General features: G+C 44.0%; 2 protein-coding genes and 1 non-coding gene across 7 annotated transcripts in view; all 3 read right to left on the reverse strand.

The window, feature by feature from the left end:
- Window positions 1-5,127, reverse strand: part of LOC110526418 (cingulin-like protein 1) — a 31,619-nt gene extending 26,492 nt beyond the window's left edge. The window contains exons 1-2 of the mRNA XM_090238678.1: window positions 4,915-5,127; window positions 38-1,757 (exon numbers count right to left, since the gene is read on the reverse strand). Of these exons, the coding sequence (XP_090094804.1) occupies window positions 38-1,708 (1,671 nt within the window). The 5' untranslated portion in view covers window positions 1,709-1,757; window positions 4,915-5,127. The remainder of the gene's footprint in view (window positions 1-37; window positions 1,758-4,914) is intronic.
- Window positions 5,128-7,685: 2,558 nt separating this feature from the next.
- LOC110526419 (transcription factor 12) overlaps window positions 7,686-26,248 on the reverse strand; it is a 99,077-nt gene continuing 80,514 nt past the window's right edge. For 4 of the 5 annotated variants that reach the window (XM_090238679.1, XM_036980812.2, XM_090238680.1 and 1 more), the window contains 8 exons: window positions 20,920-21,025; window positions 17,754-17,830; window positions 14,853-15,038; window positions 11,801-11,930; window positions 11,485-11,650; window positions 11,085-11,320; window positions 10,811-10,967; window positions 7,686-10,673 (listed from right to left, as the gene is read on the reverse strand). In XM_090238679.1, coding sequence (XP_090094805.1) covers window positions 10,822-10,967; window positions 11,085-11,320; window positions 11,485-11,650; window positions 11,801-11,930; window positions 14,853-15,038; window positions 17,754-17,830; window positions 20,920-21,025 — 1,047 coding nt within the window. In that variant the 3' untranslated portion in view covers window positions 7,686-10,673; window positions 10,811-10,821. Of the gene's footprint in view, window positions 10,674-10,810; window positions 10,968-11,084; window positions 11,321-11,484; window positions 11,651-11,800; window positions 11,931-14,852; window positions 15,039-16,432; window positions 16,505-17,753; window positions 17,831-20,919; window positions 21,026-26,248 lie in introns of all 5 variants that reach the window. The other variant, XM_036980809.2, reaches the window with a different exon arrangement.
- Window positions 20,671-20,753, reverse strand: LOC118965111 (small nucleolar RNA SNORD35). Its single transcript, XR_005052443.1, has one exon. It is a non-coding gene; the product is annotated as a small nucleolar RNA SNORD35 (small nucleolar RNA).

A 26,248-nucleotide genomic window follows, 5' to 3' on the forward strand; every position in this document is an offset into this window, starting at 1 on the left:
CTAACCTAACTGTAATCATAAATAATGTATTGTTTACCTGCACATCCATCTCTGCATTAGGCTTCTTGCCAAAGTTAGAGGAAGGGATGGATAGAGAGGTTGTAGCCACACTTGTTAAAATCTTTGTGCTTGGTGAAGATTGACCATCCTCAGCATCTGTACTGTCCAGGGGTAACGTAGAGGAGCGATTTAGCACCGCCTTATACCCCTGGATGGAGCCTGCTGCTTTAGAGGTCATGCTCTGAGGGGAGCCTGGAGCACTGCTACCACAGGCCGAAGCTTTGGCACTTGGCTTCCCCTCCACCGCTGTCACCCATGAGTTTTTTCTCCCAGACACCTTCTGCAGATGCAGCTGTGAGGGGCGGAGGACGTGCTCCGTGGACCTCCCCTGGTTCTTGCTAAACGCATCCATGTATTCCGACTCTCCCTGGAGGCTAAAGGGAAGGGCGCTGTCCACACTCCTAGAGCGCTTCCTGTCCTCTGGGTTGATCCTGTTCCTGCGGCCCGCCCTGCCCCGTCGCTGGTGACCACCATCCTTGCCGTCAAACTTGCCGATGAGCTCGTCCACGCCGGGGATGGAGCCTGTGTCGATGTCTCGGCCCGTGCCGGGTTGGAAGGGGATGTAACGTCGGTTCTGGTGGCGGTTGATGGTATCTGCGTACAGCGCCTCCAGCTGGTCGGTAGAGGAGGTAGAGGAGTGGCGGGAGCGGGACGAGGACTGCAGCACGGGGCCACTAGAGTCAACTCTGCGCAGGGGGAGGATGTCTGGCTCATGGCGGCTGCGCTCCAGGCTAGAGTTGGCACTGCTAATGGAGCTGGCGGACCGGCAGGAAGCCTTAGTCTGCTCACTGGGAGGGCTGGACACAGAATAGGGCTGGGATATGGGGACACGTTGGGGCAGCTGGGGCTGAGGTGGAGACTGAGACTGGGGTGGAGACTGGGGTTTGGATTGTGGCAGAGACTGGGGTTGGGGTTTGGACAGGTGCTGAGACTTGGGTTTGGACTGGGGCTGGGCCACCTGGGTCTGAGTCTTAGACTGTGGCTGAGCCAGCTGGGCTTGAGGCTTGGATTGAGACTGGACTAGTTTGGTTTGAGGCTTAGAGGGGGCTGGCTGGGGCTTGGGCTGGGGCTGGGGCTTGGGCTGTGTTCTCTCCTGCAGGGCAGGACTCCTCCTATGATCCAGGCTGGATGACCCGGCATGGGCGACTACTGGGGAGGTGGATCTGGGAGAAGAGCCCTGGTCGGTGCTCCCAGTCTCCGCCAGGGACATTGGCCGGGGAGGCAGGCTGTGGTTACCATCCAGGTTCAAGGTGTTGTTCTCTGGGTCATAAGGCTTGAGGATCTCTGGGTGTCTCTGGAAGTTCAGCAGGGTGGACGCTGGCTTCTTCCCCTGCTCTGTGACTCCATTGTGAGAGCCCCCAAACTGCATCTGTTTCTGGGACCTGTACTCAACAAAGGGGCTGTCAGAAACAGCCTCCCTGCTTCCTTTGAAGTCATACTCATGGTAGTTGTCAATAAAGGAGCCCTGTGTGTCATTGTAGCCGTTACTATTAGGATCTGTATAGGAGTTGGACCCACGGTCCTGGTTGTTCAGCACCACGTACGGGTGTCCATCAATCCCCTGGACCCTAATGCTGAGGCCATAGGAGCCAGCTCCATTGTGAGGCCTGGAAGAGCGGGCCGGTTGATTGACTCTGTACGACTCCATCAGGAAATGAGCAAGATAATAAATCCCTCTCACTGGATCAGGCCCACCTCTGCAAAAAAGGACATAATCTGGTTTAGTCAGAAATGAGATGCCATCAGATTTAATAACGTCAGCAAATGTTTCACTCCTCCATGGCCTGCTAATGAGAGTTAAAGCCTCACAACATTTGATTATGTCATCTGGTCTAATTTTCCTTTTTTCTGTACTTACTGGTCTCTGTGTCTAGAGAGTGGTTCCACAGAGAGCACCCTAAACTGTTCAGCTCCACCACAGGTTGCCTAGCAGTTAAGAGCTTTGGGCCAGTAACCGAAAGGTTGATGGTTTGAATCCCCGAGCCGGCAAGGTGGCAAAATCTGCCATTCTGCCCTTGAGTTAACCCCCAACAACAACTGCTCCCCGGCACCGATGACGCCGAATAAGGCAGCCCCCTGCACCTCTCTGATTCAGATGGGCTGGGTTTAAATGCGGTTCAATGCATTCAGTTGTGCAACTGACTAGGTACTCCCTTTTCCTGCCAAATGAAGGAGTGAGATACTGCACTGCCCTAAAATAACATAAGAGAGCCCAGTTTTTATCAACTCACTGAACTTGAAAAACAGTGAATCAACATTTGCTACACTCTTTTGAAGGGCAAATATGACCAGGTACTGTTTACGAAACCATAACAAGCAGGTTACTAACTGGCATCTTAATGCGCTGTAATTGGCTGTTACTAACAGGCATAAATGAATAATTTTAAACATGGTGTGAATGAATATTTACTGCACATGAAGGTGTAAGCAGGTCTAATGGCCTGACAATAAAAAAAATTGTATTACAGCTTAGTGACAGACTCCAACGATATGTCACACTACACCCGGAAATCCCATGACTGTGCGTAGCTGTAGCCTATACAGTAACCTTCTTGAATGTCTTTGCTAATGAATGTGTGTGTGTGTGTGTGTGTGTGTGTCTGTCTATCTGTGAATCTATTGAACCAACCTCTGCCAATCCTTGTACAATACACTGTGATTTGCAGTCCCTGTAGAGGGCCCTGGTCGGTGTAACAGTGTACCATGGGAGGAGCAGGGTAATAGACCTACAGCAGGGCCATTGTCATCAACCCCACTTAACACCACAGCATTAAGAGAGGTACTATACCACTGAAGACAGGAACTCGTGCTGATAGGTTCAACTGTTTTCTACTATACTTGCCAAAAATATACACAAGTAACTGAATATTTAGACCACCTTGATACTATTGGGTATTCACATTATAACACACAGATAAAGTAGAGATCAAGTTCTTTGACTCAAGTATCTGAGTGTCTTCTGAGTAAAGACATATATTGGTGAATTATCTGCCAGATTACAAGTAGTGTGTAGTCTGAAGCTGAGGACAGAGCATAGGGCCATTTGACCCTAAGAAACAGGTCTGTATCAGCTAACAGGAAGGCCAGCAGAGACACACAGCATCACAGACATCAGTGGGCACCATGTGTTTGTATAGACAATGGTCTCTTATCAGAGTCCTGTAGGCTCAGCTGATAAGGTCCTATTTCACCCCCCAAACAAACAAATACATAGATGAATGTCATGAATGGCCTGGTGTTACAATAGCAGGACAAATGGTGATAGGGATGGGAGGGCTATGATAAGGAAACAAAGGGGACAGCAGATAATGCCACTTTGTAATGAAATGCACAGACATGCCCGCAAGGCCTTTGAGGAAATCTCAATAAATCACTCTTTCAAAGTGAAAACGAGTGTTGCCTACTGCTCTACAGAACTGAACCAGCATGTTGATATAGAAGCGATGCAGCAGGCTCTTCCTGATTCTATTAATACTCAGAGGACAGAACATCATACTTTCCAGCCATTGAAGGGAAGGGAGAACAATGAGGCCAAGTTAGCCCCTTATCCAAAAGGAAAGGCACTGTGGAGGACAGAAAGCAGCAGAAGATGACACAATAGCTAGCCTCTTTCACACCAAGTATCACATGTATCCAACAACACAAGGGCTGTGAGGTGTGAGTGCAGCTCTTTTCCTCTCATTGTGTTACTCTCTGCAAGGGAGGAAACACTTGCTGAGCCAATTTCTCCCCCCTGTTCCCCTGCAATCCATAACTAGAGCACTACCCTCGCCACTGTCCCCCTACACCTCAGACCAACGGTCAGTGCTGAGAGTGGGTTAGAATGTCAAGGCCCTGCCTTTGATCTTTCCAGGGAAAGATTGAGAACACAAAAAAAGGAGAATAATCTACATGTGCAGTGCACTGGCTGGTTCTCTACATCCTGGGGGTGTGTTGTTATCACAATACACCATTCAGGCCTGTAAAAGACAACTATAGGAGAGCACATTAGGACACTGCCTTGATTCCAGATTAAAAACTGAATAGAAAAGAGTTACATTCACGGCAGATTTGATATTTTGACTGTAGTCATGACAGATTGAGTTTATTCATATTCCAGGGAGAGCTATTTATGATGTAATTCAGAATTCAAAATCCATAAAACAGATTATTTATGGAAGAATATCAGTTACTAATAGCATGTTATGACATGTAGATCTCATGCATTCATACCAAGTAAATAACAGCAAGTCATGGAAAACCAGGAGAAAAGAGGTGGACATTTTATTCCAAGGAATTTGCTCTTGGGTAAAGTTAGCCATGCATGGTTTTAATAATTGTTCCATACTGAATAGATTCATTAATCTATTCATATTACAGAATGTGGTATGTGATATTAAAGAATGTGTAACATGTTTGATTAAAAATAATTGTTGAATGCTAAATAGATTCATTTAGCATTCAACAATTCTTCAAATTCTAAATACTGTAAGTAATTTATACAATTTATAAATTGTATACAAACATATTCCTCTTTAATATCTATTGACTTAATAGAAGTACTGTGTAAAAAAATTGCAGTGATATTTTAATTGGAAAGGGCAAGATAAGCAAAGTTTTCAAAAGTTTATACTGATGCATTAGTTTAGGGTACAACAGGTGGTTTAACTTCTTATTTACATTAACATGAAATAACTCGATTTTGAATGCAGTTTTCTCCATTATTTCATTATTATTATTTCAAACAAGTAAACAATTTATCTGCATATGTGTTTATAGCGGCCACTGCCCAGTCAGTAACCTAAAGTTCCCACGCTATGACGCATTCAATGACTACTGTAACAAAAAGTGTAAGAAGAGAAACTTGTCACTTACCAGCTGCGCTTTACGAACAATAATCGCGTATTAGTTGTTCAAGAATGGACAAACGTTTAAATTGCATACTCCACGGAATTGTTCAAAATCTATTTGTTGCAGGTGATGTTTTCTGAATCAGTTCAGTTTAGAGACGCCTGAAGCTCTGCAATACCCCGCCCCCTGCTAAGAACTCTGTAAACCCGCCCATCTCAGACCCTACTACCAAGCACTAAACCTCAAAATACTGATCTAGGACCAGATTGACAATGTCAACCTGAACACTCCCAACTTTTTGTCAGTCAACCTGTTTGACAAAGTGTCCCTTTATCAGTTTATCAAAGATACTCTGTTGCGAGCCACAGTTGCAACAGTTAGGCCCTACTAAAGTTAATTGTGGCTGATATGAATAGCCCATATTGATGTTGATTGCAATTTGTGAATCAAAATCAAAATGTACACTGTATGGAGCACGTCATATGGCAGGGCCCATCACGTTCTATATCATCCTCATTAATCATAAATGAAAATGTTGGTGAGCTATTTTACAAAATCCTTCAGGCCCAGTTAATGGGTTTTCCATTAGCCTTACTAGGAATTTGTGGTTATAATAAAGCTACCAAAGAAAATATAACTAAAACGTCCGCAATTAATAGTTTAACTTGTTTTTTTGGTTGTTGTTGTTTGTTTTTATTTTTTTGTACGCAGATAATGTTTGTTTACTGAAGCATATGGATTCACTGCACCGTGTGGATCACTCCCATTTGCTAATCTATTTTTAAGACCAACAGCGTCATCTAGTGGATAATTACTTACCTCTATGCAATTTGCCAAGAGTTTACTCTGGGTAAATGCTGCAGTTATACACTGTTATACAGCACTATTATACAGGATGATGGCCGATTTACGAGAAACCTCCCAAATGTGTTGAAATTGAAATGCAAAAAAATGTGCAGTGTTGACTTTGATTTTTGTGAACATTACAGTGCTATAAAATAACACATTACAGAGTTATTACAGTATAATAACAGCTATTTTTTAGATTTCTATTAAAATACTTCCCGTTATTTTTTACACCTTGTTCCCAAGCATGATGATAAAAAAATATTATCATTCTTTAGTTGCTCTGAACCTTTAGAGAGAGAAAAAAAAACAATTGCCCTCAGTCCTTGTTGTGGCACAGAGTGGGCATTTCAATGGCTCACACAAGGACTTTAAGAAACGTTAAAGTCGCAGTTCTTTCGTTTAGAGGACAGCAAAGGGCATCAGCCACATTTTATTTGTGGCCTCAGCTGCCCCCTCCCTTTGTTGTGGCCCACTGTGTTTTCATTTCTGTGTCTGTGAGAGGACTGAGAGTGGGTGGACTGTAAATGTGTCTTTAATCTCAACTCTCTGGCGCTATGTTGTGTTAGTTACAGTGCTGCACAATAGGGGCTCTGTTCTCCTCCGAGGTGCAGCAGCTGGGACCTCCAAGCATGCTCAGTAGAGTGCGCTGTCTGACCCTGGCTGAGGGAAACTGGAGGCGTTCTAGAATGGCAATGGAACACAATGGCTATACAGTCAGGTCACAGTCAAGTTTGACTCTTGTGATGGTGGGGCTGATGTTTTTATGTAACATCTTTCTATGTAAGAGGGGAAATTGTCCGTTGGGTTTAGAAAATAAAATTTACAGAAGAAGAGATACTTAATAATAAAAGAGGAGTGGAGACAGATCATTCTGTGGGAAGGAACAATCAACAAACACAGACCGACAGAAATACAGACAGACCTACAAACAGAGATAGAATTGGGATCCACTGCGTGGCAGTAGGCCCTTTGGTTTGGCTCCAGAGACATGAGCCAGGACTCATCTGTCAGCAGGCCCACCATGGCTCACTCACAGGCAGCCAGAGCCACAGGAAGTCAGCCTTCAAACAAGGTGGTCCCACTCTTATATAAAACATGCCCATGACTTTAGGTGACCGCAAATAAACACCCCCGGACATGATAAAAGCAGGAAGGAATAAATACACCCACGCACACAGGCAGAAACACACAATCACGCGCGCACACACACACACACACACACACACACACACACACACACACACACACACACACACACACACACACACACACACACACACACACACACTACAGGGGAAGTGGGGATATACGTAACTTTTGATTCCAGATTAAATGCTGTGTTTTAAAAGATGACAGTCATAATTTACAGTGCATAACTTAAGCTAGCCACAGACTTTACAGCAGTCAGCATCTTCTCTTGTCTGTCACCTCTGTCAGTGCTCTGAACTTGGATCTGGCCTGTCAGGATACCGTGAGGAATTGTCTCACAATCTCACATACAAAAGGATAATGCTCTGCAGATGTGGTGGGTCACTGAGACAACTTCTGGGATTTAAATCTGTTTTATAATTGGACAAGGAGGGCACTGATGTCACAGCACAAATATGTGCAGATGAGTTCTTAGTTAGGAGAGGACAGCCAACACTATGCTTCTGCAAATATACATGCAAATATCCTCATGTTATAGGATGCACTGACCTGCATGCCTGTTGACATTTTGTTTAAATGCAATGGGCACCTTTTAGGCTCTTATTTTGTGTGGCATTTTTATTGTATTTCATACGTGTAAACGACGCACACAGCAGCTGGATTTGACTAAATGTGTAGTCTATTCTTCTGTGATGCCTTAATACTCAATACAAAAGTACCCCCTCAAAGTTATTCTGTAAGTGAGCATAAAATGAAATTCAAAAAGAAAACAGCCTTTAGAAAAACGAGACTAAATATATGCTGCTATCACACTTTATTAAAAATAGAAACATATATTCCATACAGACTACAATGGTCCACTGATATTGTTTTAAAAATTAGTAACATACTATAAAACACACTCTTGCACAGAGTTCCTCATTTGGCTAAGATCCACTGTAGAAAAGTCTTCTGAGGGGGAAAACCAGGGAAGGGTTGTTGCGTCAGTAGCTCACTTGAGTGAACACATCATGGTACTGTACTTGTATTGAGCTCAACCAAATGCACCACCAGCACATCATTTCATAAAACAATCACAAAATTCAAAATTGAATGGAAATAACTGAAAAATGAAAGGTGGGGAAACAGAAAATAAAGATGACGTCCAAAGAAGGAAATATATCCACAATTGTGTTAAAAAAGATGGCACATTTATTGCTACATAAATGTTATTTACATGCTGTGTTTTCTGTAACAGAGACAGATAGTTAGATTTCTTGCTGCTAGTTTTTGATGTGCATCAACAATACCTAGACTTTTTGGACACAAGTACATATCTTTTATCCACCAACAATGGAGACTGAAGATCAAGATGGAGAGCACACCTTCATGAAATTTGAGCTTGTACAATACCTCAATGTACTAGACTGCCAGCTACAATCCTACTATGTTTTAGGATGCTATTTGTACGTTTCGGATAATATTGGTCAGGTTATGGTAAATAACCATACATTTTACTATCTAATATAGTAAAATAAAGTAAGAAACTTTTTACTCAAAACTTTCGATTTAAAAAATCTAGAAAGAGTAAAATTTAGAATTCAAGAAATGTTCTTACAATATTATTGTATAAAAGACTAATAACTACAGTGAAAAATAAGCCAAATGTATTTTTTTTTAAATCTTATTTTTGTTATTTTTCATATATTATACGAGGAAAATCAGCTGGGAATACAGAAAAGTCTAACATAGGAGCAAAGAGACAGACAGCAGAACATTCTAAAATTACGGGGGAAATGAGAGAGCAGGCAGTGACATACATTTTAACCTCAGAGTCTGCCAGTAACATGAATACAAGCTCATGAATACTGAAATGATGAACAAGGCCACATACAGTCAGAGAAAACACAACAATACGTTTCCAAATTTATCACAAAAAGAAAATGATTGTAAACCCCCCCCCCCAAAAATGTAGAAACTCCTTGGAGTGGTTCTCAATGGCATCCTTCGTTCTATTACTTTATTTTCAAAGAATAGGCTACTTGTCTCTGGATGTGGCAGCCTTGTTTTAAAGGTGGATAATAATGGAAGACAGTATACAAGGAAACAAATGGAATAAAAACCAGGAGTTAAGACCAAAATACTTTTTTTAAAGAAAGTAAAGCATGCGCACAGATAAAAATGTAAGTGGTGACCATTGTTCTTCATCCTGAAACATAAAAAAAAATCTGCTCAAAACTGCGTTTGTTCATCATTGTACCATACCTACCTGAAGGACCAGCTGTTTGTGATGTTTAACAGCATGTGAACTCTTAAAGCTCCCCCTTCCCTTTCCTTCACCAGTAACTTCACTGCTTGGATCAAAACAAAGCCATTCTAAATAACTTAGAACTCCTCTCTGCTATTTCACGCTTGACATCATATGCTTTACTATGAAGCCTAGAGAAATGATTTGTATACAATTACAAATAAACATATAACTTTTGATAACTTTGAATAATGTTTTTTTAAACTTTTTTTTCTTTAGTTATTTTTAACAGAAAAAAAGTTATGTGAAAATTTAATTCAGGCCAGGTGATATTGTGGTCGTCGTTTTGATTCTACTTTTTCACTACGCAATCTATGATAAGACAGTGCTAGGCTATTACAAAGAGCATGACCACGGCTGTTCAACTAACCAGAGACCATACTGTAATAATAGAAAGCAAACTGCAATATCAGAAATATGTCAATGTTTACATTTAACACTATATGGCAAAGGAATGAAAAGGCAGTGAAGTCCCTTTTCCTTTAGTTAAGACACTAAGAAATATGCAGGGAATGCTAAGGTTTGTAAATGGTTTGCTTTCTGTATTTGAACTGCTCACTCCTGATAATAAACACCTTATAAGTCTTTAGTTGACCTTTCAGGAAAACTAGAGTTTGCCATTCTTCTGTCACCTGTGACACAGAGTTTATAGTGTTCAGGCTAGTGTATGTGTGGAACACTATTTAGCTGGGCTCATACCCACCACTCATGTCTAGTCCTCTTCCTCTAATTATGTCAGTAACATGAAGACTGAGCTATACCAAACGGACACATGAGCAGGTCGTTTTGGTTTAAACATGCTGTTCATTGCGGCATGAATAAAATATAAATAATATATGTTATTTTTATAAATGGGATGCTTGTCTTTTAGTACTCAATACCGCCAAATGATTTTTAGTTGGGCCCTAAAGATCACTTTAAATTGCCTAATATATTAATTTGTATCTTTCTCAGGAGCCTGAGTATCTTAATCTTAGCTCAGGCTAGCCTGAGACTGGCTAGGGAGAAGGGCTGGGCCATACTAGTGACACTGGCAAACTGTAGATCAACTGAAAAGCCACAGGCTTCTTAAAGCATATTCATAACTTTCCCTTTAGACAGACTTTACAGCTCAGTAACATAATAAATAGAAAAAATAATACAAAACAAATAAACATAATTGCTGTTACAATGCATTCGTCAATTCAGTTTAGGCACAAGGCAAACTTCCACATGGGAGGGTGGAGGAGATCGCGACAGTCTCTGATTGTTCAGATGCGACACGCTGCTTGCAGACAGTGATATGTGCTGAAGTTTTCTCGTGGGCAGAAATATGTTGGATGTCATCACAGGGACCTGGACACTGGGCTTTTCTTCAATCTAAGGATTGCGTTAGTCTGGGGTTTAGCTTCAAGTGGTCTGTCGCCTCCAATTTGTGTCACAAACTGTGAGTCCTGTCTGCCATTGGGAAGCAAGGGCACCATCTCTATCTTACAGAATTGATCTGGATCATTTTGATCTGAAGGGGCAAAAACAGGAATAACTCAGTCACAAAATATGATGTTTCATAAAGTAAGTAATGTAGTATCTCATCACAGCTATTACTGACAGAGTGAGAGTGTGTGGATGGTGCTCCATGGAGATGTACTACTGTACCTGTGTGCTCCTCAGAGTCGGCCCATGGGGTTGGATGTGTCGGTGAGGCCGGGGTGGACCCCATGGTGGGTCTGCTGGTCCCCAGAGATCCCATGGCCAGACACCTTCTCCTCTTCCCTCCTCTTAAGGCAGGCTGCTTTGGGGTTCAGATTCCGCTCTGCGTGTATAGAAACAGATTAACGTGTGTCATTACTCTTCATAAGCAGTGTTATAACTCTTCATAAGAGGTGTTATAACTATTGTGTGTAACATGTGAGAGTGTAGGAATGCTGACCTCTGACTTGTTGCTCCAGGCTCAGTATGACTGCCACGGCCTGGTGCAGGATGAGCAGCTTGGTCTGGGGCTTCTCGCTCTTCAGGTGCAGCTGAACCATGCGGCCCAGCTCCTTGAAAGCCTCGTTGATGTCTCGCACCCTCAGGCGTTCGCGGGCGTTGTTGGCCATCCTCCTCTCGCGCTCCCGCTCAGCCTTCTGCTCTGGGTTCAGGTTGTCATCATCCTCATTGATACTGCTGCAGAGGGAGAGAGGCCCAGAGGCGCAACAGTAAGACTGAGACTGATTGTTTTTGGCTATTCACATGATTGGACTCCAGGGAGATTTAGGGACATTCTAAAACTGAATGTTTTAGACAGAAGGTCAGAAAGATTCATGTTTGTGGTTATTAGGTTAATTTACCTTGTCCTTGTGCCTCCTCTGGGAGTCTTGATGTCTCTCTTGTCGCTTTCGTCTCCAGAGCCGAGGTCGTCAGAGGAGTGGCCATCATGCATGTCGTCTCTGTCCTGGTTCTCTACCTTCAGCTCCAGGGCTGCAGCCACCTGACCAGCCAGACCTGCAGCCAGACCTGCAACACGCAGACATAAAGGTAGAGAGTCAGTTCAAATGGAATCTCCGATCATTTACAGCCAACAGTCATTTCACATGTAGTTATTTTCGGTGTGTAGTGCAGAGATGAGATGGTCATGGGTGAAGTTGGGAGTGTGTCATGTCATACCTCTGAAGGTTTCCACTTGGTGGTTGAGTTCAGCGGTGGACATGCTGGACATGTTGGACATGGAGCCCACGCTGGGCGGCCCTCCGTGACTGTTGATCAAACTGCCAGCCTCATCCCGGTGAGAACCACCCTGTCAGAACACAGAGAGAGAGAGAAAGACAGAGACAGAGAGAGACAGAGAGACAGACCGAGAGAGAGAGACAGTACATGTTCAGCTGTAGGGAAGGGTTCTGGTCTGAATGAGCCTGGAAAGGAAGGAACGATGTCTATTCAACCAGAGAGAATGCTTTTATGACTCAGATATCTCACACTTGAAAAGCAGAGAGAGATAGAAAGAGAACTTTCTTGTTCAACTTCACTTTAGACTGACCTTCACAAATGGAATGCTGTTGCTGTCTGTTCAAAAAAGAAATAACAACCTCCCAGAGCCTGGCTCAGAGCTTTGAGGGAGATTTTGTAGTCTACAAGCCGATGATGAGAACCTTGGTGGAAAACTGTCCATTGAAAACACTTGTAAAAACGTATGTTTGGCTTGGATTTCAAAACAGGATTTTCTAAACACTTGTCATGACAAATTGAACACAATGCCTGACCTTTCTGGTGAGCTAAACAATCATATTTCCTCATATTAAAAGCAGGATATACAGGTGGAGCTGCAGTATAGGAGTCCATTTCTGAGAACTAATGATGGTTCCCAAGTCCCTCAGTTCTGACACTGGGGGGTGCTTTGGTGCTGTACTTCACCATAACAAAATGCATAATTCATATTCAGGATAAGGGAAACACAAACATACATTTGTATTGCTGTATAATCTCTTCATAATAACGAATGCAGTGATGTGATGGTAAACCTATCCCCTTCTCTCTTTTCTTTCTGATTGCTTTTCTCTCTTGGGTTAGCCACGGTCATTATGTTCTGAGGGTTCTTCTTCCTCTTCTAGATAGATCTATCTCTGATCTATTTGAAAGCAATATAAGGCAAAGCCCACTCCAAAGACAGACCATTTCCTTATTTTCCCTCCATATTGCTTGTGAAACAGAGTCCTCCCATCATGCTGCATCACCATCGCTGTGCTCGCTGGAGTTTACCACATGTTCCCCACTCAGCTATCTGGTTCTCTTCTGGGAACTAGGGGAGGAGGAGAGGAAACCAGTACGGGGGCGGGAGGGTGTATCTTTCATTTTTCTTATGGAATGTGATCCCAAGTCACTGTTGGCCTCTGTTAACCCACTGCCCCCAAACCCCCCCCCCCCCCTCCTCACTACGCTAATCTCTGCAGCGCTCTCAACAGGTGTCCAAACAAGTCTTTGTCTGGCGGAGGAGGAGGGGCGCGGGGGTGCTGGCGAGGGAAGAACGCTGCCATTTTCCTTGCTGGGTCTGATTACCATACAGCTGAGGACCTCTATTTGGGTGGAGACTGGCCTCAGGCGCGCGCTTCCTACCATTCAGATTTGTTGAGTTGGTTAAAAAGAGGCAGTGAACGAGTGAAAAGGGCTGTCCTGAGTAAACGGCTGTGGTTGTGCCATGCTGAGGTGGCTGAGCTCTGTCTGAGCAGCAGTCTGAGGGGACCCTCTCTCTCTACCACAGAGGAAACTCTGTGTTCATGCAGACACAGCCAGTCCTCTTTTAGTCTCACAGCTCACCAACATCATCACTATAGTCCCTTAACACTCTGTAACGAGCACACCAAACTGAACTGCACCATGGGAGAACCACTAAAAAATAATTTTTAGTCACAGACCAGTAAATACTATCCTGAGAGTTCCAAGGACCACAACACCAATATCAAAATGGCCATGACTGAAAACACATGGTGCGCTGGGACATTTTCTTCCTTCTACAGAGAGTAACAAACCAGAAATACCAGTCCCTGTATTTAAATTATTCTGGGCAAAAGGGACACAGGCTGCAAGCTTGCATGCTGCGAAGGATGTGAAAGGTTGTAAACTTGTCTGTAAAATGGCACTGGTTTTAGTTTTGGCAGTACAAATACAGGAGCACCAACTCCAATAAATGAACAGTCAGGGGAGAAGTAGTACGGCAGAAACACAGAACACATCCAAACCTTGTCCACTTGAAAATTGGATATGATTGTTACCACAGGCCAGGGATCAAATGCCTCCCAATTTTCTTGTGGGTTTGTTGGCCCGATTACCATGTGAGTAATGCAAGGACTAGTCTCACAGATGCTACTCCACAGCAAGAATGTTTACTAATCAGCCAGTGGTAGGGGGACAGGTTCCTGTGAGGAGCTGGGACTGAGGCTGAGGTCTGGACAGTAAATGATGAGGTAAGGAAATGCTGAGCATGTTTCAGTCGTCGGCATCCTTCCCTCCTCCATCACATCCCCTGAATGCCTCCATCCATTTTCTTAGAAAAGGGAGTTTAATCCAAGAGGATCTTAATCCAACCCTCCACCCACATACGCCAGGACTGATTCAGAAAATTCAGGAAAAATATGGCCTAAATTATTTCCCATCACCTAGGGATTAGTGTAGAACTGTCTCCCTCTGTTGAAACTTCCACTACAGATGTGCTCAAATCCCTCTCCTCTCCGATATGAAATAGTTCAGATGGAGGATGGGCAAACATATTATGCTCTGCACCGAGACCTGCATCCCCTCGTTCCCCAGGAGCCGCCTCATAGGAGTGTAACTGACAAACACTTTCCAGACCAAAGCAGAACTTCACTCCGTTTTGCCTGGTTTTCTCATTCAACCCTGTATACGAGGTCTTTCTTAAGGAGAGTAAGCCTTCAGGCCAACCATTACACATATGGAAAGTATGTGAGTTTAAATTAAACTGCTCTCTGTGGAAAAAGGCAGCGTTTTTGCACATGGCTGTGGACTCATTCTGAACAGGTGGCCAAGGCTTGTTTATTAGCCTATTTGGAGAAACGCAACGCACAAGCACATATGCCTCTACTCAGTCAAAAAAATACTTTCTTTTAAGTATTCAAAGTCAATTCTTAAGTTGCAAAAAACATGAAACATAATATCCTTAACATCTAAAACACTCAAGATATTTTTCTTCTGCAAAGTTAATTCATACCATTGCTGCTGTCCGACTAGCAACCAATCCGGCGGCAGGGAAGTTTGCTCCGAGGGTTGCAATTGGCCCGTTCTGTCCCAGCAGGCTGTGTATGTCGCTGGGCAGACTGGTGGTGGAGCCCACGGCATGGTTCCGCAGGACGAGGATGGCATCATCCAGTCTGTCCAGGCGATCCTCCATCCGAGACTGGGAGGACCGAGAGAGAAGAGGGGAGGGGAGAGAAAAACAGGAGAGAGGACAGAGCAGTTTACTATAAGCACATTAGGACAAAAAAATGGAGTACATTGTGATTTTATGGCGTGATCTTGGAGTGAAAAAACACCACAGGGATAATAAAAGCATAAAAGAAAGACACTGAAAAACAGATGAAGATAAGCCATTTCAACCTGAGGAGGGGCACAAGGGATGCATGTGTTCATAACAGACAAGCATCCTCATTTGTATCTATAGAAACTGATAAACGGGCTGGCACACCACTCATTTGTATCTATAGAAACTGATAAACGGGCTGGCACACCACTCATTTGTATCTATAGAAGCTGATAAACGGGCTGGCACACCACTCATTTGTATCTATAGAAACTGATAAACGGGCTGGCACACCACTCATTTGTATCTATAGAAACTGATAAACGGGCTGGCACACCACTCATTTGTATCTATAGAAACTGATAAACGGGCTGGCACACCACTCATTTGTATCTATAGAAACTGATAAACGGGCTGGCACACCACTCATTTGTATCTATAGAAACTGATAAACGGGCTGGCACACCACTCATTTGTATCTATAGAAACTGATAAACGGGCTGGCACACCACTCATTTGTATCTATAGAAGCTGATAAACGGGCTGGCACACCACTCATTTGTATCTATAGAAACTGATAAACGGGCTGGCACACCACTCATTTGTATCTATAGAAACTGATAAACGGGCTGGCACACCACTCATTTGTATCTATAGAAACTGATAAACGGGCTGGCACACCACTCATTTGTATCTATAGAAACTGATAAACGGGCTGGCACACCACTCATTTGTATCTATAGAAACTGATAAACGGGCTGGCACACCACTCATTTGTATCTATAGAAACTGATAAACGGGCTGGCACACCACTCATTTGTATCTATAGAAACTGATAAACGGGCTGGCACACCACTCATTTGTATCTATAGAAACTGATAAACGGGCTGGCACACCACTCATTTGTATCTATAGAAACTGATAAACGGGCTGGCACACCACTCATTTGTATCTATAGAAACTGATAAACGGGCTGGCACACCACTCATTTGTATCTATAGAAACTGATAAACGGGCTGGCACACCACTCATTTGGAGCACCATGACTATTCATTTGGTATTAAAGCATCTTATGCTCCTAAGCTGATTACTGCAAGCTGAAATGTCAGTATATAAATAATAAACAACAATAAAAAGCATGGCAACAAAACATTTGAAACTCCAATTAAATGGAACGGAGGCCAAGCTGGTGAAAGAAAGAAAAACAACTAAGGATGTGAAAAGGTGTCAAACACTGATGGGTAAAGTCTCCATCTAAAGGACAGGAGTACCTCGCATACATCCTTTAAGAATGACATGGCATCCTGGAGATGCTCATGAAGCTGCTGATGGACTCGAGTTTTCTGCCAAAATCAGATAGAACAGGAAAGCATGTGAGCACAAATAAACAGTAGTGGAAGAGCCAGAGATAGTGTCGACTGAGATAGAAGGACGTAGATAGTGTAGACTAAGATAGAAGGACAGAGATAGTATAGACCAGTGGCTCCCAAACTTTTGGGGAACTCTGTCCGGTTTTCAACTTACTCTTAAAATGTCCAAATTGGGTAGTGCATCATCAGTATTTCTTTTGTCATGTCAGTCATTGCATACCTTAGAGAGATTTTTATAACTTGTCAGAAATGTCCAGATCAACTAGCCCATGTCAGATAACGTTCTTTAGCTAGTTTTTTTTAGCCCATGTTCGAGTCACTCAAATATCACACGATATGGTAAAATGTATAGAATTGCAAGACAATTTGCTTTAAAACTGCAAAATGTTCTCTGCACCCCATTAGAAAATGTGATGAATTGCAGGAAATAACATTTTGTAGGTTTAAAACATATCTCCACCAACAAGAGGGTGTGAACAGTGCTTGTGCACATAGAAATAGATATGGCATGCACGCGCGCACGCAGGGGGGGTGCGCGGGATGTTCCCCAATGCTGGAGTTTGGTGTAGACTGAGATAAAAGGACAGAGATAGCGTAGACTGAGATAGAAAGACAGAGAAAAAGGAGAGTCAGACAGAGACAGACATATGGTAACTAATCATTGTGTCAGGCAGCATCAAAACTGTGGTCCTGTGTAGATAATAACTCCTGACCCCTCGTCCTCTCCTCCCACCATGAGGTCCCATCCCTCCCACACATTCGCTGTTCACACTGATCATAGATTTGGTCGCTTCACAAAAATCCCATTGTAGGTGGCATTCAAATATAGTGGGTAAATATTTATCCCCACAGCCGATGGTGTGAATGCGGCGTGGGGTGAAAACTGATCCCAAGTCGTGTTTCTGGTCCGCAGGCAACTAGCGCTGGAATCCTGGAGCAGTGGTGGTTCAGTCAACGCAACAGCTGCCAGGTTCCCCAGCCCCCATAACACCAGCCCCCCCAACCCCACCCTGGCCCACGGAGTAGGGGACAGATGGCAGGAGACACGCCCCAAGGGACGGTTATTGTTCAGCAGCAGCACCCCCCCCAACGCCGACATTTGTCAGCCAAGAATCTTCATGTAATGCTACCCTGCCCTACATGAGAGAACCCATCTACTGTGTGCTTGTCCATTAAAAAGTGCTCAGGGTGTGGGGGAAGGGAAGAGAGGGGGGAGACTTACCAGTGAGTGCAGGGAGTTCTCATAGTTGGGAGAAGGGGGGCTCTGTCCGGCTGCACCACGCGACCATTGGTTGGTACCTGAGAGAGACAGAGCGGGAGAACCACAGTTATCCACCTGACATGGCTGATTCAGACATCTCAACATGGCCAATGATTAGAGACCTGCATCCTGCTCCACTCTACAGGGAATGACTGACACACAGCACATCCACATCCTGTCTGGTCTCTTGTTGTTAAGCTGTGAGAGGTATTTTCAGCATTGGGGCTCAGCTGCATCATTTCCTGGTGACTGGGCTGCATCCTGCAACATGAGCCAGGTCCGTGGGTGGAAGGCCCCAACATACACCAGCACACTGGGACATGGCCTACATGTACATCCGCTCATTAATGAGCTAATAGCCCAGGGAACAAAGTGAACAGTGATAAGAGGCCCGGCTGGGACCGAGGCTGTCTTCCACTGACAGAGTGATTCTTCCACGTCAAAAGGACTCCCTTACTCCATCCAATGAGCCAGAAAGTTCCAGAAGGCTCTAGCAAGGCTGCACTCGTGGGTGCTCCTCTTGTCCGCTGATCTAAGCCCGATGTGATTGGCTTCCAGGGGTCACGACACAAATATCCTCTGACCAATCACATGCCAAGCTGAGGTATAGTGTAACAGTCCAACAGCTCCGTGGCTTGCCAAAACACGCAGGCCAAGACAGACTCCGAGACTTGACCTGAATTAACTTTCCATTCTGAGATTCTAGAGACAACCAAGAGACAGGGCAATAGTCCAAACAAATGGTGGAAACATCTAATTAAGGAATTCCATTCTGTCCCAGACTGGGTGATCTCTAGAGCACATTTGAATTTTACATTAAGCAGAGGGGATCACAATGTGTGGGAATGGTTATAATCAGTACATGAAATGTGCAATGGCACATACAAAACAAATCAACTCAATCTGATTAGTGTGAAACTAAAATAATCTGCGTATCAAATTGAGGTATCCAATGCAACAAAATATATTTGTATTTGTCTCTTTATCTTAGCCAATGTTGTCTGAAATATTCCAACTAACAAACAACAGTGTACCAGGAGGTAATGCATTACACCAAGCCTGTTGTGTGCACATGAGAACAGTTCAAGTTTCCTTAATCGATTGTGACAATGAGGAAACCTCCCAGGTTATTTATACTGGGCTGTGTTAGTGAGCCAGCCCCAGCTATGGGCCCTCACTATACCGCCTGGTCTCCATTACTGTGGCAGGAGGTCAACACCCAGCCCACGCACTCTAGCATACTCTACAGATGGATACATTGTTTAGCTTACCTCTCATTCTCTCATTTAGGCTGTTTGTGAAAACCAACAGCAGGCCCCATTTTCTCCCTGTTCTCCTCTAAAATGGTATTTCAGTATTTGAGAGAGAAAGATCGGGAACTGGGAGATCGCTAGCTAATGTTAGTTTGTTTCTGACAAACACTAGGATTACATATCCACTTGACCCGGGGGAACTGTTTCCATCGATTCATCGTCAGAAGTGTAAACTAAGCATTAGTCATCTTCTGAGAGAAAGTCTCTCCACACAAAGGTCCTGGAAAAGCCCGGCTTTAATTAAGAGGCTATTAAAAGTAACTTTGGAACAGGAAATGAGGGAGCCTCTCTGCTCTACCTGCTCTACCTTCCCTGGCGTGAACCAAACAGGAAGTACTCATAACTAAGCCTCCCTGGGCCTCTGGTCCCCACGTGGAGGAGAGGAGGAGGAGGAGAAAGCTAATTGAACACACCAGCCAGAGTTGTGTTGAGCAGCACCAGGGTGTATATCTGTTCCTGCCTGGTTAGGTTATGAAAGTAGCTAATCCTAATGAACAGATGGAGCAATTTGTGGTTAATCTGAACATCATGCCAAATCATGCCCCAACTGATCTCGAAGTAATGCCCCCTATTCTAATTAACAAACTTCAAACAAATAAATTGATATTAAATCGCAAAACATGAAACAAGAAATTCATTTTCAATCATCCCAGTTGCCCTTTTAAGCTACATTACATTTCATTTTTATGGAGGCGTTCTATTAAACTAATGGCAACAGATTTGGAAATGGACTTTTGGGAAGGGTTTTGGACAAAGGCAGATGTTTATTCATATGGAAAGTCATGGATGTGGAGTATTTGTTTTGCATTTGTAAATTGAACAGATACTGTAGATTCACTGAGGATTATGATTGTAAAGAGAAACTCTGTTTCACATTGTAACAAACGTTGGTGCCCTTGGTATCATGTTGTATCATTATTTGTATAACAAAACAATCCACACCCAATTAACCACTGTACCTGCTTCTCAATCTCCAGGTGACAGGAACTTCACTGATAAAATCTAAATGGTTGTTGGCATTCTATCCCCGTCCTCCCAAGTAGGGCATGCTGCCCTGAGGCCTGGCTGGCTGAGGTGTAAAGAGGGTGCGTGAGGGGTTGGCATCCCTCTGTGTGAAGCCAATATAATCCCCCTCATCAGCTGAGTCACTGTCGCTCCTCGGGCAGAAAAATGAGGCCCTTTGCAGGCCGGTCGGTCCATGGGGAGAACAGCTGTCCACAGACCAGAGCAACAGCTGAGGACGAGGGGGGCATACGTGGAGACAGCTGTCGCCACTACATCACCACACACGGCACAACTGCCCACTACAACAACACGCTGGGCTTTCCCTCTCTCTCTTTCTCTCCCTCCCCTCTCTCTCTCCTCTGCCAGTGTCTCTCACAATTATTAAATGTCCCCTCCACATTGCTCTGCTACTTATGGAAACTGATTATCTGAATTATCTGGTAGAATGAATGCAGTGACTGAGAGGAGAGGATGTCAAACTCTAAGATAGTCTCTTGGGCCCCTTCAGCAACTGAAGAGAGCTGACTCCTTATCACTATGTAGCTAGGGGTTGTCTGGGGTAAACTGCATCATCTGTCGCCATGAGGCAATGTCGTCAAAGTCAGAGACTCTGAAAACCATTGTGAGATAAACATCACTTGCAGTGTATGGAGGAAACAGTGTGAATGCTCTGAGGAAGCAATAACCACCATCTCTCCATGGCATTGGGACTAGTTTAGGCTGGTATATTGCTATAGTGCAGTAGATCAGAGTGCAGACTGATGTTCTGCCTGCCCTTCCAGAGGGGGCGCCGTTGGTCACCACTGTACCTGCTGAGGCGGCAGCACCTGCTGTGCCAGTCAGGGGCGACGGAGATCCTACAGGGGTGGAGGGGTTGGATGGAAAACTACTGCTGGTGTGGTCAGGTGAGTAAATCTGTAGAGAGAGAGGGGAGAGAGAGGGGAAGAGAGAAGAGGGAGAGGAACGGAGGAGAAAAGAGTGAGGGGGATGACAGAAGGAGGGAGAAAGAGAGAGATCTGTCAGTAAGGCAGAACATGCAGCTCTTTAAAATCACAACCTATCGTTTCCCCATACTTTTTATAGCCTGTGTCACCATCTTTCTGCCGGCGCACGGCCAAAATTGGCTCATCAATTCTGGGGATTTTCCAACCAGGGAGCCCATAAAAATGTTCAGAGCATACATATGGGCCTTTAACGGTGAGCAGTGGCTTCAGTGAAAGCAACAAAAAAAAGGAACCGCAAACCCTATTCACTGCGACACCTGAAGGCTCTGTCCGGTGCCCTCCTCTAACTCTGCTTAGTGTTGTTTTATTTATTTAGATCTCCCCCACTAGCTTCAACATAGATAATATAATACAAATACTGTATCTACAGTAATATGGCTGATACACTATTAGAGGAGAAAGTCAACGTCTTTACTTAGGGGGGGAAACAGGAACAAAGTGGTTGAAATCCTTTAAAGCTAAAGTGGACTAAAATCTGCCCTAAATCCCATTAATATCTTTCTAACATGGTGCTATATAACTGCAGTATAAACCCAGGGTGGAGTGCTAGATAAGGGAGGTGACGAGAGAGGGAATGCCAAGCCATAGACAGGGAGAGATACAAAGGCCAGCATTAATCCCCCAATAGTGATGGAGCAGAGGGGGTTATCCTGAATGAGCTGCACCACCGCACCTCTCCATGCTAAACCACGCCCTGAACTGAGCCCCAGTGAAGGGAGAGAACCACTAAAAGTGGAAGATTAGTATACACTCAGATCGGACCAGTTGAGGTGTCTTGTGTGGACTATAAAAAACAATGTCTCCTCAATGGCAGAAGAGCTCTGTTACCATACCGTAGCATGTACAGACCTTCCACTGTGTTTGTGGGGAATGTAAAGCTTGGGTCAATGAGGTTTTAGGGCGACATGACTATCATGAGAGAGAGCAAGAGAGAGAGCGAAAGAGAGAAAGAGAGAGAAAGCGAGAGCGAGAAAGAGATAGAGATAGGATGATGTGATTCTGAAGCATACAGATTATATCTTTAAAACTTTCACGGGGATTTCATTTGTTTAGAGAAATGCTGGATTAAAGCTGACAACACATCCCTGATTTGTTCCCTTTAAGAGGATAGTTTGTGCCATAATGGAAAGTGTCTCTCAGTAAACCAGGGTATTAGAGGTTTGATTCCCATTAATTAGCAGAGGCAGTAGATCCAGAAGGATTTCTCAGTCCTCCAAGTAAACATCACATCCTACTCATAGGAAACCGTTTCACTTCAGTAAACACAATGGAATGCCGTTATTAATCATCTTCTCTTTTAAGCTTGATCACCAAGCTTTTGTGTTTCAATCAACTTTTGAAAATCCAAGTGGTTTGGCTATTGCATGTCACTCCGTGTACCAAAAGAGATATTTTTCCCTGTGGGGATTTACACATGCTTCTTCTTCTCTATTCTTTTAAATCACATTTCTCAGTCAAAAGGATTTGTCACTGTTCAGTATCTTTACCCTGAGACACTCAATCCTGTTGAGAAGTAATGACCATCAACTGTGATCACAAGTGTATGTCTCAAATCAATGGGACTCAAAACGAATTAGCCAATATCTCTTCTCTTTCCAAAGCAGGCCGTCTATAGCCGTGACTCCTGACCCTGCAATATACAACGGGCCATTCTTCTTGTCCCGGGCTACTTCTGCTGTATTCAAACTGCAACACGACTCATTTTACCAACAACAAATGAGGCTCCGCCTCCTCATCGGTCACGCTCCCCCGGGCAGCGGGGGGCCAATAAGCATGGCCCGTTTAAAAGGCCGGAGAACAAAAGGCCCACAAAGGGCGGCCCGCAGAGTTGAGCCACAGCAGTTAGGAACCCCCATCGCTCCCCCTGGCCTCCCCACCCCCCTCGTCTCACCCCAGCCCAACCGTGTCCATTTCACTGCAGCTTTGTCATGCTAATAGAATTGAGTCTGCGAATACAAAAATACTTAATTTGTGATTATCATACACTTTCACACACACTTTTCTCTTTCGGGTGCGCACCACTGAGCCATAGCACTTCCCAAATGTAAACCCACTATGCTTTTACACATCCTACTTCTCTCACTTTTTACTAGGAATAAAAGCTATTGTCGGTTTCATTTATCTGAGGTAAGATACACTTTATAGTCAAAATGATGTCGACTCCCCTTCAAATTAGTGGCTTCGGCTATTTCAGCCACACCCAATGCTGACAGGTGTATAAAATCGAGCACACAGCCATGCAAACTCCAAAGACAAACATTGGCAGTAGAATGCCCTTGGGGTGGCAGGTAGCCTAGTGTTTAGAGCGTTGGGCCAGTAACCGAAAGGTTGCTAGATCGAATCCCTGAGCTGACAAGGTACAAATCTGCCCCTGAACAAGGCAGTTAACCAGTTGAGTCTATGGGGGCGCTATCACGAAAAGATGCTCGACTATGCATATAATTGACAGCTTTGGAAAGAAAACAGTCTAACGTTTCCAAAACTGCAAAGATATTATCTGTGAGTGCCACAGAACTCATGCTACAGGCGAAACCAAGATGAAACTTCAAACAGGAAATGAGCAGAATTTCTGAAGCTCTGTTTTCCAATGTCTCCTTATATGGCTGTGAATGCACCAGGAACGAGCCTGCACTTTCTGTCGTTTCTTCAAGATGTCTGCAGCATTGTGACGTATTTGTAGGCATATCATTGGAAGATTGTCCATAAGAGACTACATTTTCCAGGGGTCCGCCCGGTGTCCTTTGTCTAAATTGGTGCGTAATCTTCAGTTGCGGGCATTTTCTCCTGGGATTCAGGACAGAAAGCACACTTCCACGAACGATATATCATCGAAGAGATATGTGAAAAACACCTTGAGGATTGGTTCTAAACAACGTTTGCCATGTTTCAGTCGATATTATAGAGTTAATTTGGAAAAAAGTTCGGCGTTTTGATGACTGGATTTTCTGTTTTTTTTGATAGCCAAACGTGACACACCAAACGGAGCGATTTCTCCTAAACAAATAATCTTTCAGGAAAAACTGAACATTTGCTATCTAACAGAGTCTCCTAATTGAAAACATCTGAAGTTCTTCAAAGGTAAATGATTTTATTTGAATGCTTTTCTGGTTTTTGTGAAAATGTTGCCTGCTGAATGCTAACGCTAGATGCTACGCTAGCTAGCTACTGTTACACAAATGATTGTTTTCCTATGGTTGAGAAGCATATTTTGAAAATCTGAGATGACAGTGTTGTTAACAAAAGGCTAAGCTTGAGAGCTAGCATATTTATTTCATTTCATTTGCGATTTTCATGAATAGTTAACGTTGCGTTATGGTAATGAGCTTGAGGCTGTATTCACGATCCCGGATCCGGGATGGCTAAGTGCTAGAGGTTAACCCACTAGGCCATCATTGTAAATAAGAATTTGTTCTTAACTGACTTGCCTTGTTAAATAAAGATAAAATAAATAAAATACTGATGAGCTCAGTGACTTTCAATGTGGCACAGTCATAGGATGCCACCGTTCCAACAAGTCAGTTTGTAAAATGTCTGCCCTGCAAGAACTGCCCCAGTGCTGTTATTGTAAAGTGGAAATGTCTAGAAGCAACAATGGCTCAGCTGCGAAATGCTAGGCCACACAAGCTCACGGAATGGGACCGCTGAAGAGCGAAGCACGTAAAAATAGTCTGTCCTTGGCTGCAACACTCACTACAGAGTTCCAAACTGCCTCTGGAAGCAACGTCGACACAAGAACTGTTCGTCAGGAGCTTCATGAAATGGGTTTCCATGGCCGAGCAGCAGCACACAAGCCTAAAATCACCATGCACAATGCCAAGTGTCGGCTGGAGTGGTGTAAAGCTTGCCGCCATTGGACTCTGGAGCAGAGAAACACGTTCTCTGGAGTGATGAATCACGCTTCACCATCTGGCAGTCCAACAGACTAATCTGGGTTTGGCGGATGCTAGGGAAATGCTACCTGCCCCAATGCATAGTGCCAACTGCAAAGTTTGGTGGAGGAGGAATAATGGTCTGGGGCTGTTTTTCATGGTCCAGGCTAGGCCCCTTAGTTCCAGTGAAGGGAAATCTTAACGCTACAGCATACAATGACATACTAGACAATTCTATGCTTCCAACTTTGTGGCAACAGTTTGGGAAAGGCCCTTTCCTGTTTCATCATGACAATGCCCCTGTGCACAAAGCGAGGTCCATACAGAACTGGTTTGTCGAGATTGGTGTGGAAGAACTTAACTGGCCTACACAGAGCCCTGAACTCAACCCCATCTAACACCTTTGGGATGAATTGGAACACCCAACCTCACTAATGCTCTTGTGGCTGAATGGAAGCAAGTCCCCGCAGCAATGTTCCAACATCTAGTGGAAAGCCTTCCCAGAGGAGTGGAGGCTGTTATAGCAGCAAAGGGGGGACCAACTCCATATTATTGCCCATGATGATGATTTTAGAATGAGATGTTCAACAAGCAGATGTCCACATACCTTTGGTCATGTAGTGTATATTAGGCCGGGTTACAGATGAGTTCTGGGAGTTATTCAAATGAGAAATAATCAGTAAGAGCAGGGACAGAAGAGCTCTCTGTGAGGTTCTGTGGCTGTGGAAACCAAGAGGGCTCTAACTGGAAGGGGGACATATTCATCCTCAGTAGCACAAAGGTTTATGAGTTACTGCCTGTCAAACGTGCAGGGAGACATGATCAAAAATGGAACAAATACCAAGGCTGGATTATTCAAACTGGTGCGTAATGTTTTTTTTTTTTTTTTACAATTTCCTTTCTTGTATACTCAGAGATTAAGTCCACAATTATCCAGGCTTAGGCCCAGAAACAACTGCAAACACATCCCTCTGGGCTTATTTAATCAGCATTCACTATAGCACTTAATACCCATCGTGACCACTGAGGTCGCTTCCTTTACAGACTGAAGAGGGCCATTAATATAATGCACCATCTCAATTTAACACAGGAATAAAAAATATATTTGATATTAAAGTGAGTGGAGAAGGTACTGTAGTCAAGAACACAGGATTCACACCCAGAGAGGGGACCAACCTAGAGGGGATATCCACGGAGGATTCCTAACCATCCATGTAAGCCTAACGCCTCAATCAAACTGCCATTCAGAGGGAGAGAGTGCAATT

The sequence above is a fragment of the Oncorhynchus mykiss genome, chromosome 6 (assembly GCF_057628025.1).
Source record: "Oncorhynchus mykiss isolate SJ-2025 chromosome 6, ASM5762802v1, whole genome shotgun sequence".
Taxonomy (NCBI): Eukaryota; Metazoa; Chordata; class Actinopteri; order Salmoniformes; family Salmonidae; genus Oncorhynchus; species Oncorhynchus mykiss.